Genomic DNA, 13,489 nt, shown 5'->3' on the forward strand with positions numbered 1-13,489 from the left:
TGGTTTTTGGTTGGGTTTGGGGTGTGTTCTTTTGTGGCTGGGTTTTTTTTTTCCTTTAATGTACTTTCAGTACAAATTGGAAGTGCAGTCTGGTTTTACAATCTAGAGAGAACAAAGTAAATACACCAGGTAACGAGTATAAGTCACTTTTCCTATTCTCCACTTATTTCACATGTCAAAGGCTCCTATGTGGCTGAAAGGGCAGACAATCCCTTCTCTCAGCTTCCATCATCCATCTTCAGTACCTTCTTTTCCAATCATTCATGAGATTTTCAGTGCTCTTGCTTAGATGCCTGTGCTTTTGCTTAGGAGTTGCTCCCTCCCATCATCTGGATTTACAGCTGTGTTTTTAGTGAAATGTGTGAATAGATACTGTCCGTGGGTTCTTCCGTGAAATTGCCCTTGCCTGTCTAATTTGAATTCTCTCTGATGCTAGAGGCATTCTTTAAATATACTTGCACTGTGTAGGCTTCTGTTATGAGCAGCCTTGGCAACTGAGCCAATTTGATGAATTTTGGCTGTATTAAAAATAAATTTACTCTTTGCCTCTTCTCAGAAAAGCTGTTAAAGGAATTTTTTTGAGGAGGAAAGGGGTAAAGGAGGTAAACAAGCTTTTTAAAAAATCCTGTTTATACTAGGAAGGCCTGAAAAAGTTGGCTTTTAGAACTGGTGAGAGAGCAATAGAAGTTGCCCATTGGTTTTCAGGAAGTTAATTTAAGTGATCAAAAAACGTCGAAGGTTTTGAAAATTGCTTTTATCCTGAATCAGGATGAAAATAGGGATGTGAAATCTCCTAATCTTTTTGAACTGGAAAGCTTTGAGAGTGATGGTCATCAAAGGTTTTGGAGCAGCACCCTCGTGGGAGGGCTGGCAGCTGGGTGGCTGATGCTCTGGAGGGTGCCAGACAAGAAACCAGCAGAGAAAGGGCACATTTTCCTGTCAACTCTTTTTTTTTCTTTGAAAGTTGAGCAAAATGTATGGAATCCAGCAAACACCCTCTTTTTGACCACCTGAGCAACACACCTGGAAAAACCTACCTGTGGGCAGGATTTTAGTTTGTGTTGTGCAACTCATTTTAAATTGCAAAGAGATACCAAGTTCCTTTCATAATACTTGATGATAATTTCTCTGTTACATTAATTACTCCAATACAGCAATAACCTTGCTCCTTTACCCCGTTTTCCTGACTTTTTAGAGTGCATTTTTGTAATTTCCACTCTTCTAACAGAACGAAAATGTACACATATACCAGAATTTGTAGCCAGATATTTCTTTATCAACCAGTATGTTAGACTGCTTAACGTCATGTTGTGGATCATTCGTTGCCTGATGGTGACGGAGCAGTCTGATGAGATGAGGTGATAACATTGTGCTAATCTGTATGGCAAGAGATTTATCACAGAGCCAGATCAGCACGGCTACAAGTCTCCTATAGGAACATGAGCCTGAGGTCAGCATAGAGGAGCAACTCCTGCCATCTCCCGTTCTCTCTGCAGAGCATAAAGATGCCCAGCAACTAGGTGCAAGCAGAAAACAACAGGTTTTCTTGACCATGCTTTGCAGTGTTTATGTACAGCTAGAAGACAATGGCTCTCTCACACTTAGTGCTAACAGAACAGAAAGCACTGATGCCATATTGTCTGGTTTATTCTCTCAAGGGATTTCTGAAACCCTTTCAAAATCTATCCACCCCTACAAAGAGATGTGTGGTTGTGTTACTTCTCATAAACCTACTGATTTGCATCCGTAAATAACATAATGCAGATTCTGGGAATGAAAAATACTACTTGGTGGAAGTAAACCAAGGGTGGTGTGCCTTTTAGAATGCTACCAGGTTAGGTTTAAACTAAGTCTGTCCTCTGTAGGATGCTGAGGTGGAGAAGCACCACCCAAACCCACACAGTTTGGTTTGCAGGGTGAGGAGGAGAACCTGTCTGGCTCAGCTCAGCAGTACCTGGCTGATGTTTAAGTTTGTTCATGACTTATAAAATTCAATCTGTGCTGCTGGTCTGATCCTTAATCAGCCGTATGCAGTGAAACTGCAACCCCTGAATGTGTCTGGTGGTACTGTTTTCTAACAGTCTGATTAGAGTGAATTCTCTTCCCTATTGAAATATCGCTGAGTTTGAGAGAGATGCTTGAATTTTGTGAAAAACTATAGAAGGTAATGAAATTTTTGACACTGCTCTTGGAGCATGAACTGAATTGCCAGCAACTGAAGTTGGAGCATCTGTCGTATGAGGAGAGGTTGGAAGGGCTGGCACTGTTCAGCCTGGAGCAGAGAAGGCTCAAGGAGGTCTCATCAATGTGGATAAATGCCTTGTGGTGGGAGGGAAGAAGAAACAAACCAGTCTCTTCTCAGTGTTGCCCACTGACTGGGCAAGTGGCAGCAGCGCAGAGTAAAACACATTTTTGACTGTGAAGGGCAGTCAGACTGGGGCTGGTTGCCCAGAGGGGATCTCCCTCTACTGGGAGCAAAATTTTGTTGTTTTGCTCTCAACACTATATTAACTCACTAGTTACACAGCTTGGCTTCAGTTGTCTCTATGTGTGATAGGTTACACTTCAGTCTTCATTGCTGTACGAATATGTAGTATATCTAAACAATTTGCCTTTCTCCTGTCTAGGTTCTGGGAACGCCTACAAGGGAGCAAATTAGAGAAATGAATCCAAACTATACTGAGTTCAAATTTCCTCAGATTAAGGCACATCCATGGACTAAGGTGAGTCTGTATGATCTGAATAATAAAGACACGGGCTGAAAGTAAAAATTCAAGTTCAGTTTGTTCAGTGATTTGGTGGTTTTCAGTCTAAACTGGGTGCCTTTCACTAAGCTGAGGACCTGCAAACTTTTGCTGTAGCTGGGGAGAAGGTGTTGAAGCAGTGCACTGTAATGTGTGTTGGTCTGGGGGTTTTGAGGGTGCCTATAGGTGCCTTTTTTTTGTTTTGTTTTTTTAACAATAATGTGTGTGTTTATAGCAGATTGCAACATATCTACATCCTGTCATGCTATAAATTGGTATGCACAAAAGTCAAATACAAATAAGAATGTGCTCCAGTTATAAGTGTGACACTTGTAATGCTGTTATGTGTTGTGATGAGGGCTGATAGTCACTTCCTTAACTGCTTCTCTCATAGGTAATATTCTATTTGTACTCCTGTAGGTGTGCTGTTCAGGGGGGCTTTTTTTTCTTGGAGTTACTTTTCAAGATTTCTTGTTATCTGGCTTTCCCAGGGAGACACCACTGCAGTACATGCAGACAGTATTATAACCTCCATGATCAAAGAGAGAGCTGCTAGCATTGAAACAAATAAACTGCCACACAATTAATCAGTCTCCCACATACCAAGGAATGATGAATGTTTGACTTGGGACAGAGTAACAATCATTTAGTTAGCCTCCTGGGTGTGGAGTAAATTAAATATTGAGTTTTAAACAATTGAAGCCTCGGTAGGTTAATGTTTTATTTTTGCTGCTTGAGAAATGGTCTGATATAGCCAAATGTATTCTCATCACATCTCAGCGCTCAGGTTTCTTGCTAAGAAAGTAGGATCTGTGCATGGAAGTGTTGCATTCCTAGCTGAGCATATGGACAGGTCAGACTCTTTTGGACCAAATGCTCTGTCATGGTAGAAACCGAATAAACTAATGAGAGCTAATTGATAGCAGGCCATGTCCATGATAGGTTCATGCCAAAGTAGATACTAAACATCACTATTTTTGTTACAGATTCTCCAGTGAGTCATGTACGACTTGAATTCTCTTTTTTCCCCCACTAATTCCTGGCTTGCATTTCCATATCAGAGTTATTTTCTCTGTGTTGGTTAAATGATGTATAATATTATGGGGGGGGTCAGTAAATCCAGCAAGGCTTGCTAATAACTTTTGTTAACAAGAGAAAAAATGAAGCAATAGTGTCTGGGAGTGATCTCTTCAGTTTTGAATTGCATCATTATCAAAGTCGGAAGAGTAAGTCAAAAAACGTTGTAGCACTGAATATTAGGGTCACATCTGAATTCCTGCATTGAAGGTGTTTGGATTGGGTGCGGAGAGGTTTAAATATATATGCAGTGCACTAGAAGTGCAGAGATGTACTGCAGGACAGAGTTCAGCATCTGAGCCAGCTGTGCAGCTCATCTTACACCCAGTCTTAGGAAACATCTGTGTGCCCTTGATGCTCTGTTAGACCACAACAGAAGTCTTTCGGCAAATGGAAGGTTCAGGAAAAGACTGACACTTCCTTCTGTTTATAGACAATGGTTTTTTGGTTGTTTTAAAGAATCACAAGTGAAATTAAGTCAATTACAAAGAATTGAGAGGAGCTTGCCAGAAGATCAAATCTGCATTCTCCATCAAGGCATGATTAGTTTTGAGGAGCTGTGCTTACAGTATTGCTTCTCATTCTCAAGTCTCTCTGCACACAACCCTTCCTCATGTCAGCTGGGTGTAGAGTAGCATTTAAACCAGTTTCTTACAGCTGGGTTATGTGACAATTTATGAGATCCGTACTTACTATGCAAATGCAAAATTAACAAAATAAATTATTCAACATGGTCTTCGTAATGATGCTTCTCAATGTATTACTTCTCAAGGTCCTTCCCTTTCAACGTTTTGAGCATGTTGAACTGTGAAAGGTTTAAGTAGTAGTAATACATAGAATTGGTGTTCCTTACCCAGTTGTACTGGGATAACATCAGATCACGTGTCACTGAGCATATGCAATCCTCTTGGAGCTTCCATATCTTAGAAAAGCGTGTCAGAAAAGCCTCTCAGAGCTCTGGTTTTGAAAGAAAAGGAATGGCTGAAGAAATGAAAGTGCAAATGTTGTTATTGATTGGTTGGGGGGGGTTGTTACAACTATGCATGTAACTAGACTGCTACGGGCAATTTCCAGCAGGACTTGAACTTTAAGCTGCAGCTTCAGAAGCACAAATCCTTGCCCGTCTAAGCTAAAGAATTACTGAAGATTACAATAGGTAGAACGTTGTTACTTTTGTGGAGAAGTTATGACTAGAGAAGTCAGCAGACAGAAATTAAAGACTTAAAAAATCTCCATGCAGCTGGTTTCAGCATGTTTGAGAGAGAATTACTGAGGATGTAGTCACTCCCAGCTATAGGATCTTAGCCACAAGCACATTCTCCTCGTTGTTTCATAGTGTTCAGTATAATGTGAGTATTATTATGGGTATTAACAGTGGAGTATTATTATCCCACCATTGAGGGATTTGTAGGTCCTATGAGTTAATTTCATGCAGTGGAGATGCTCGATATTGCAGTCTGGAACTGCTTGCTTCCAGGCCAGGAATCTACACAAAAGTAAGGTCTTTGGTTTACCCTTTATTTCAGGGAACTTTCTTGCTTTGCAAAAGCCTGTGTAGAAGGCAATAAAGAATTTTCTTGGGAAGCTGTAATATCTGTAGGTTGCATCTGAAATTCTGTGGTGGTGACTTCTGTTGGATGTACCTGGTTCTGATCGGCTCTCTGAGATATTCCTGGCAGGTGTGGATATGTTACTTTCCCTACCAGGTGTAATCTGCTACATTTGCTGTTACATACGAGGTGAGAAAGAATGGTGGCTGGTGCTGTAGTACAATGAAATACGTTCTGGGTTGTTTAAGGAGCCAGAGACAGACTGAATACAGATAAGTCCATGTTATTTTTCAGATTCAGTGAATTTCAGGCTGAAATTGGAATTTTGAGCACAAGCTTTGTGGAGATTTGAAGTCTACCTTCATAGATCTATCTTACACTTTTCAGTAGAAAATGATTGGAACTACCCTAATATTGATATGCAGTGGGATGTAGTTTGAAAAAGAGATCTCAAATTAACAAGGTCCTTTCTTCACAGATTATGAGAGAAGTGAAACTAACACTCTAAAAATCTTTTTATGAGTTTACAGTGCAGGCTATTCTCAGAGTAGTTTTTCAGTCTGTTGACCATTTGAGATTGTAGTACTTTTGTAGCTTAAGAGCTGGAATCTCTTGTTGTAAAACATATGAAGGCCTCTCTCTTGTCTCCAGTATGGTTCTGTATTGCCCAAGCATGTGTGTGTTTTTATACCAGTTTATCTGCATGATGCACATGATGATGGGAGTTCGGCATGTCCCTGACTAGCAAAAGAAAAGAGAATCCAAACTTTATAAGAATCTTTAAAGCCATTCTTCCAAAATAAGACTTTTCTGTTGTTCCCCTCTGATACCCCACCCCTACAACCCCAGCCGCAAAAGTAGGAATCTGGCAAATTTTGGATCTTTGGGCAAGGGATCCTGTTCGGGGGTATCTTTGTTTTCACTTTGTATAGAACTCTTTGTGTTAATGGAGGTGTATCCTTGTCTGCTTTGGTCTGTGAAGTAAGTAGTATCATGTTAAAAGAGAAGCAATGTTCTGCAAGGGTGTGAATATATTTTGATTGACAGTCAGATAGGCTTTAGACATGCAGTCTTGTCTTCAGGTGTATCTTGTGTTGGAAAACCTATCCATCTTTTCCAATTGTGTCAACTCATCAAATAGAAGTTACTACCCTTCCTGGAGATTTTGTTGCTGTTGACTGTATCTTTCAGCCGCTTCAACAACTTGAGCCTTCTCTGTTCTTGGAAGTGCAGTCTGATCTGTGCTGCTAATCTTTATACTTGTTTCTCCTGACTAAGCTTCATCTATGGCATGTAACTGTGTGACTGCAAAGCCAAGGAGAAAATCTGGGGTCACGTGCAACTTGTTAATCACAGGGTTGTTGAAGTTCAGCTTCAGGCAATGAGCTTTTTCTGAAGCTTTCAGCCCTTTTGGAGGGGGGCAGGAACAATGGGACAGCTGACAGGAGGTCTAAATGCACTCTTCATAAGCTGGTGGTAGATGGGCATTGCTTGATGTGGCCCCTTACAGCTGGCCTTTATCCTGGCATTACTCAGAAGATACCTGCAGGTCCCAAATCCTTGGGGTGATGAAAAACAAAGAATGTCCTGTGATTGCTTCGATTATTTCCAGAAATATGTAAGATATGCATTTGTGACAGCCCCCCTTTTCCTCTTGCATCCAGCTAGTAAAGGATCTTGTTTGAGTAAGACTGTAGTAAATGTAATGTAATTATGTAGTTTAAGCCCCTTCTGCACGGGGGAAATTACTCATTTGGATTTGCCCCCATCCCACAAGGATACTGACATGTTTGCCAGTGTAATGAAATATGTACGTAGACATAGATATAGATGATATAGATATGCAGGGGCAGTCCCGTGGTGTAAAGGAGAGCACTTCGGACTCCAAATCACAAGGTCGTGAGTTCAAGTCTCAGTGGGACCATCCCCTGGCAGTTCAATGCCTCCCTGCCATCCCATCCCGTCACATCTCGGATGCTCAGCAGGGTCAGCCCCGGTTAGTACCGGGTGCTGTGACAGTCCCGAGGACTTCCCTGTCACTGTCCAAGCTCGCTCGGCCGTGGCAAATGGACCTCAGGACTGAAACGGTGGGGCCAGTTCTGCGCATGCTGTGCCTCACCTAAAAAATCCCCTGCGCAGGCTGGAAGGGCACAGCCACGTGGGGAGAGCCCTGCCCAAATCTGCGTTCACCAAGTCTGGCCCTACATACATATATATGTGCTATAAGCATGCCCATGATTCATGATGGCAGAACAATACAACAGGCTGAAACTGCAAAGGAAGTTTTCTTTACTCAAATCTTAACCTCTGCCTTGTTGCCATTGCGTAGCCATGTAAGCAGTTTCCACTGCAAGCAGCTCTTAAAAATGGACAGTGAGTTTCTTCACTGTGCTGTAGTTTGGTGGCCTTTTTTGCTGATCTTCTGAAGATACTTGTAGGATGCTTCAAACATGCAGGCATTTTTAAATACACTTCTGGTGAGATAAATTTGGGTGTACTTAAGAGAATGGCTCAATTCACCATCCCTAAATATATAGTTAGCTGAATGGGTGTTGGAATAATGATTTCCAAGTCAGTGTTGAGATGGAAAAAGACAAGTCATTTGTCTAACAGTGAAAGAGAGAGGGAGGAAAAACTGCCATGTCTGGATTGGTTTTGAGCTTCTCTGCCCTTCTTCTGTGCACTCTTCTGGATGAATACATGAGGACTTTTCATTGCAGCCCTTTGCCTTCACCATAAAGCTGTGAGAGACTAGGCCAGGGTCCCTCCCAACTTTGTAAGCACTTCCTTTTTTTTTTTTTTTCCATTACTTACTCTGTTCAGAGTGTTTTTCTGCCTGTCTTCAAGCCAAATGATTATAGAGTGGAAAACAGTGTCTAAGATGAAACTTCAGATTGTAGCTCATCCCTTCTAGCACTTGCCCAAAGCAATTGGCCAGTTCAGGCTGCAGCTGAAGTTGTGCAGAATCACAGTTGGTTGTATTATAGAGTAGCTTTGGATATTGACTTTAAGTATCCATATTTCAGCCTGTATTATGAAATAATTTCTGCTAATAGTATAAAATACTTGCCAAATATTTTAGTCTCTGTATCCTCGTGTGTGTATTCTTTGTATGTGTTTTAGCATACTAATCACTTTACTTTGAATGTTGAGTATTTCTGGGCTTGTAGCAGACACTCCTGTCATCTTCCTCACGCTCCAAGATTGGGATGTAGGGGCTGGTTTCACTCATGAGCATGTTTTTCCACCTTCCAGAATCAATTTCATATCTTCCTCCTGTCCTACTCCTGCTCTCCTTGTTCTTGTCTAGTTCTTAAGCAGATTGTTTTGCTTGTAATGCTTCCAAAGTGACTGCTCATGCTGTAGATTCAAGAAAGAATACCAAACTGTAAAATGATAAATAGGCAGCTCGTTTTGTCACTTCTGATTATGACTGATGACAAAAGAAAGCAAAAGCACTTCTGTCAGAAATCTTGTCAGAGGACTTGCATTTGAATTCAAGCTGAAAATGCAAAATTCTTTCTGGGGTTGGAGTCTCATCTTGTGTAGAGATACAAAGGTACAGTTGAGATTTCTTTGGGTGCAGTTTCATAATTGGCATTAAGTTCATCATGGAATAGGGTCAGTTCTCCACCTCCCACCTGCATATTCCTGATACTCATTGCATAGTAGCAAAAACCTCTTGAATAACACAAATGTTCAGGATTTGCATCACCTTTCTTTACTTGACTGACCATTCAGGCCAGACTGCAAGGATTGGGACAAGGCACCAGGGCAGATGTACATGGCCGGAAAGGCAGAACTGTCTTTCCCAGCATGAACTGGAAGTGATTTGTGCCTGTTGTGAAGCTGTGCCCTGACCTCTTTCTGAAGAGTGCAATTCCGTTTTTCCCTTAGTGTGTAATAACTTTCCAAGCAAAGACTGGAAACAGCTCTGCTAGAGACTAACTTAAAAGAAAAAAGACCATTTTTTTCTGGCTTGTTCATGTTTGCCAGCTCCTTTAGCAGTAGCAATGATTTTTGACAGCGTAAATCTCTTACCTCCATCTGAAGCATGAGAAGCAAAGCCAGGTTTGCCGGGTGGTAAATTAATGCTGCCTCTGCCCAATTTGTGTGCAGTAGAGAAAGTACTGCTTGACAATAAATGAGTAAGCACTAATGTAACATTAAGAAATGATTTCCATCAGTGCAACTCGGAAACCAATGCTAAATTTAACATGTCTTCTGCAATGTACCATCTGTTTAGCCATCTTATTGCAGAACATCTGTCCAGGCTGTTCATAGTGGCTGTCCCAGTGAGGCTGAGAGCCCTTCAAGATATTTTGGGGGTTGTCTCTCAGAAGAAGGGGAGCTGTTTGTTCTGCCTGGCTTTGTTGCTTTCCTTTATAGCTTGATAGAAGCAGAGCACATGCACTGGGTAATAAATGCTAGTACGTTCTGTCTCCACTGATCTTCAATGGAGGGAGCCCAGTAAAAAGTGCGTGGTCTCAACAAGAAGTAGGTTTGGAGACAGGTTCCTGGTCCTGTTCCCAGTTCTGTGTTGGCTCATTTGTAAGCCACTTAACCCTTCTCTCTTTATTTCATTCTGCCCTGTCTAAGTGCTCTCTGACTGGGATTCTTGATTAATAAGGCATTTACTATTTCTGAGCTGCTTTTTAGAGAAAAACATAGAGGGATTTAGTCAGAGAAGGAAGTTGGGGGGCTTACATATACTTTACAATAACTTTCAACACCAGTGGCTCTTTTGCGAACTTTTGTTAACCTTCATTTTTATCACATGAGTTTTATGCACATCAAAATAGCCAAATATCATATTTCAGAAATCCCAATCTGAAATTCTCAGGCATTTGGAACAAGACCAGTCCCAAGGGTAGAGCTTCTGTGGCGGCTTTGGGGTTTTTATGTCAGGTAGAGCTCAGTGCATAAATGGCTGTTTTGTGTGTCTCTTCCCTCTCCTTTTGTGTTCATGAATGTGTCATGTTTATCATAAGCCTTACAGTGTTAAACTTGATCAAAATACTGCTCGTGTCCTAAGGTCATAGTAACCATATTGTGTGATTGCATTTTTAAAAAGTTGATCTGAGGGTTGTGTTCTGCATCTGCTGACTTTGCTTGTAAACAGTACCAGTGTTTGGTTGAAGGGAGGAGCTTTCTTTTCTTACCTAATGTTCATGTGCCATAAAAAATGTGCTTACAAACCAAAAGGAGATGTGCACAGACTGTCAGCCTTGAATTGGTGGTGTAGGTGGTTCTTGGCAAAGCATGTGAGTCTGAAGCTGGTGAGGAAATTTTTAACCATGGTGTCACAAACTTGATGTGTTAGCAACAGATGTCATTTTCATAAGCCTCTGCTCCGAGGGAGCACAGCGTGCGGGCAGGATTCACAGTCTGCATGCAAAACGCACTGTGGCTGATGGCATGAAATCATGTCTTTTAATACACACTGCCTGGAAGAGCACCTTGGTGTCACATTGTGAAGCTTTGGCTTTGGGGCTTAATTAGACCAAGACGACGGAGCTCCGTGTTGTGCATGGGAAGTTTGTTTGAAGAATGTCAATGAACTGAAAGTCAGAGCAACCATTCTGGTAAAACAATACTTAGCTCTTGCCCCGTGTGGTTTTATTTGAGAGCTGAATGCTGATGTGAGTGGAGTGAAATAGGAGAATTCTGTGCTTTCCATCCTTTTTCTTTTGTCTCTCCATGCGTGCAAAAAAATAAAATTCAGAAGGCGCGTGAACTCCGCCACACTGGTAGGAACTATTTCAAATTAGTAAGGTAGAATGTGACCACTGTGCTAGTGCACAAAGACTTCATCTGAATTGAAGTCACTGCGGGATGAGAGACACATAGTGCACCAGGGGCATTTAAGCCTGGCAGCCGTTTTTGAAATGCTGAATGTGATAGTTCCAGAAGAATGAAGGAGGAGTAACATTAAAAAGATTTGCACTGATAGCAGTGCAACTTGAAAAGCAGAAAGGAGGGTGTCTGGCCTTGCTGACTCGCTGTTACAGTCTGTCGGTGTTAGAGCATCACCAGCATGCCTGAACAAAGAAAGAACTTGCACTGGTCCCTCAGCTTTTTGGTGAGGTATAGATTTATTGGGATCTGAAAGGGGGAGGGAAAAACCAACAAAAGCACCAAAAGCTGTGGCTTTGGATGAGTCAGCATTTCCATTTGACATGATCATTCAAAGATTTTTTGTAACTCATCCAAAAAAAAAACCCACCCAACAAACAAAACCCAGCAACCTGGGTCTCAGCCTGAAATTCATTTGCTTTGCAGAAACAACAGGTTTTGAGTTATTCAAGTGCAAATTTTCCTTCAAGAATATTGTATGTAAAGCTTTTTTTTTGCATTTGTTTATCTCCAAAACAGGTTCATTTTTTAAAATGAAAACTTGAGCCTTCGGTCCCTCCTGTGGACAAATAGCCTTACACAAGGTCTTGTTTCATTTTAGAAAAATGAATTGCTGCGCCGGTGGGGTAGTATTTGATTGCTTTAAAAGTTCCTGTCAGTGTTTTATTTTTTATTTGATTTGGTTTTGTTTTGTTTTGTTTGTGAACTTGCTGTGCCTTTTGCCCGGCCGTATTTAGTCTGCATACTAAATGTTAGTCCACCCAAACACTTTGTGCCCTTAGCTTTTTCCTTTTTTAAATTTTCCTTTCTCCTTTTTCTTTCTTTTGTTTTTTCTTTTTCTTTTTCTTTTGCTTTCGCCCAGATGTATTTTAGACCAAGACAGACTTTGCTCCGATGGGCCGGATTTTAGTCCGTGCACTAAATTTTAGTCCGCAGACTAAAAATAATCCGCGGATTATTTACTAAATTGATTCCCTCACTGAGAACTACAGAGACTTTAAGCTCCTGCTGAGATGTGTGTGCGAGGGCTGCGTGGCTCGCAAGTCACACTGTCTGTCCGTGTCCTCCCACCCCTTCCCCCCACGGAGCATCAGCCCGGCATTTCCCTGGCGTCGGTGCCCCGTGGCATGGAAGTGCTGGCGGATCCAGTGCTGTGGGCGGCAGCCGCTCGTGTAGTTCTTGGTGGGTGAATTGGGCAGCTTTCCCGGGGGAACTGTGTTGAATGGGAAGAACTAAAAGACCGCAGAGGGGTTTGCTTTTATTTCTTAGGCCGTTATTCAAAAGGGAGGCGGGAGGGGACAAATTAAAGGGGAAAAAAATTTTTTTAAGTAATGGGTGCGACGGGTATGAGGGGGAATAAACCCACAATAGGGAGAAATTCAGTCCATACCCGCACTCCTGAGGTGGTACGTCCAGTTCCTGAAGGATCCTAAAGAGATAACGCCAGCAAACAAAATCCGGTGGCGGGGGAAGTCAATCCAAAATGGAGAATAATCCGCGGCGGCCTGAGGTACTCGTAGCACACACAAATTAAAAGTATCCAAATTTAAAGGACAGATCTTGGATTTTTGTCTTCAGCATGAATTATAAATTGCTAGGGGTTTGGGTTTTATGAAGGAAAAAAAGAAAACCCAACTAAAAACACCCATTGTGTGTCTGGGACAGATTTACAAGTGGGATGCACCTTTGGAGACAAACTAATCTGGCCACGTGGTTGTGGATGTTTATATCCAGGACCAAGGACTAAAAATTCTTTATGATGGGAATTTCAATTACCCTTTCAGTTCAAGTTAGAGTTTTGATTTCAATTTTTTTTATTTTTTTAGTAAATGCACTGGCATTGGAACATAAATTTCATATAGAAATGTTTCTATACTATGCCTCACCATTGCACAATCGATTTTTTGGCATACACTGTGGTGAAGTTGGACTTGCTGCTATGGAGACTGATGTTTAAAGTTTCTAATTGTATAAACATTTACTATGTCCCCCACACCATGGATTTCTTATAATATTGGCTATATTTTTCCTTGCTGGACTATTCTCTTTTGGATTGACTCCCCCTGTTTGGATTATTTCACTGCATTATCATCTTTAGGACTCGTCAGGAACAGGACATTTCACCTCAGGAGTACGGGTATGTACTTAAACATTTTTTCAAATTACTAGGCCTAGCCTTGAAAAAAAAAAGGAGAGAAATGCTGGAAGTGGAGTATTTCAGTTCAAACTGCATTCTTGAGGTAGCAGCCAGGACAATGTTGT

The 13,489-nt window shown here is 41.4% G+C and overlaps 1 protein-coding gene across 2 annotated transcripts in view; it reads left to right on the forward strand.

Moving 5' to 3' along the window:
- GSK3B (glycogen synthase kinase 3 beta) overlaps positions 1-13,489 on the forward strand; it is a 166,135-nt gene that overhangs the window by 132,137 nt on the left and 20,509 nt on the right. Inside the window, exons 8-9 of one of the 2 annotated variants that reach the window (XM_071560021.1) lie at positions 2,628-2,723; positions 13,326-13,364. In XM_071560021.1, coding sequence (XP_071416122.1) covers positions 2,628-2,723; positions 13,326-13,364 — 135 coding nt within the window. The remainder of the gene's footprint in view (positions 1-2,627; positions 2,724-13,325; positions 13,365-13,489) is intronic. The other variant, XM_071560029.1, reaches the window with a different exon arrangement.

This window comes from Pithys albifrons, chromosome 1 (genome assembly GCF_047495875.1).
Source record: "Pithys albifrons albifrons isolate INPA30051 chromosome 1, PitAlb_v1, whole genome shotgun sequence".
Taxonomy (NCBI): Eukaryota; Metazoa; Chordata; class Aves; order Passeriformes; family Thamnophilidae; genus Pithys; species Pithys albifrons.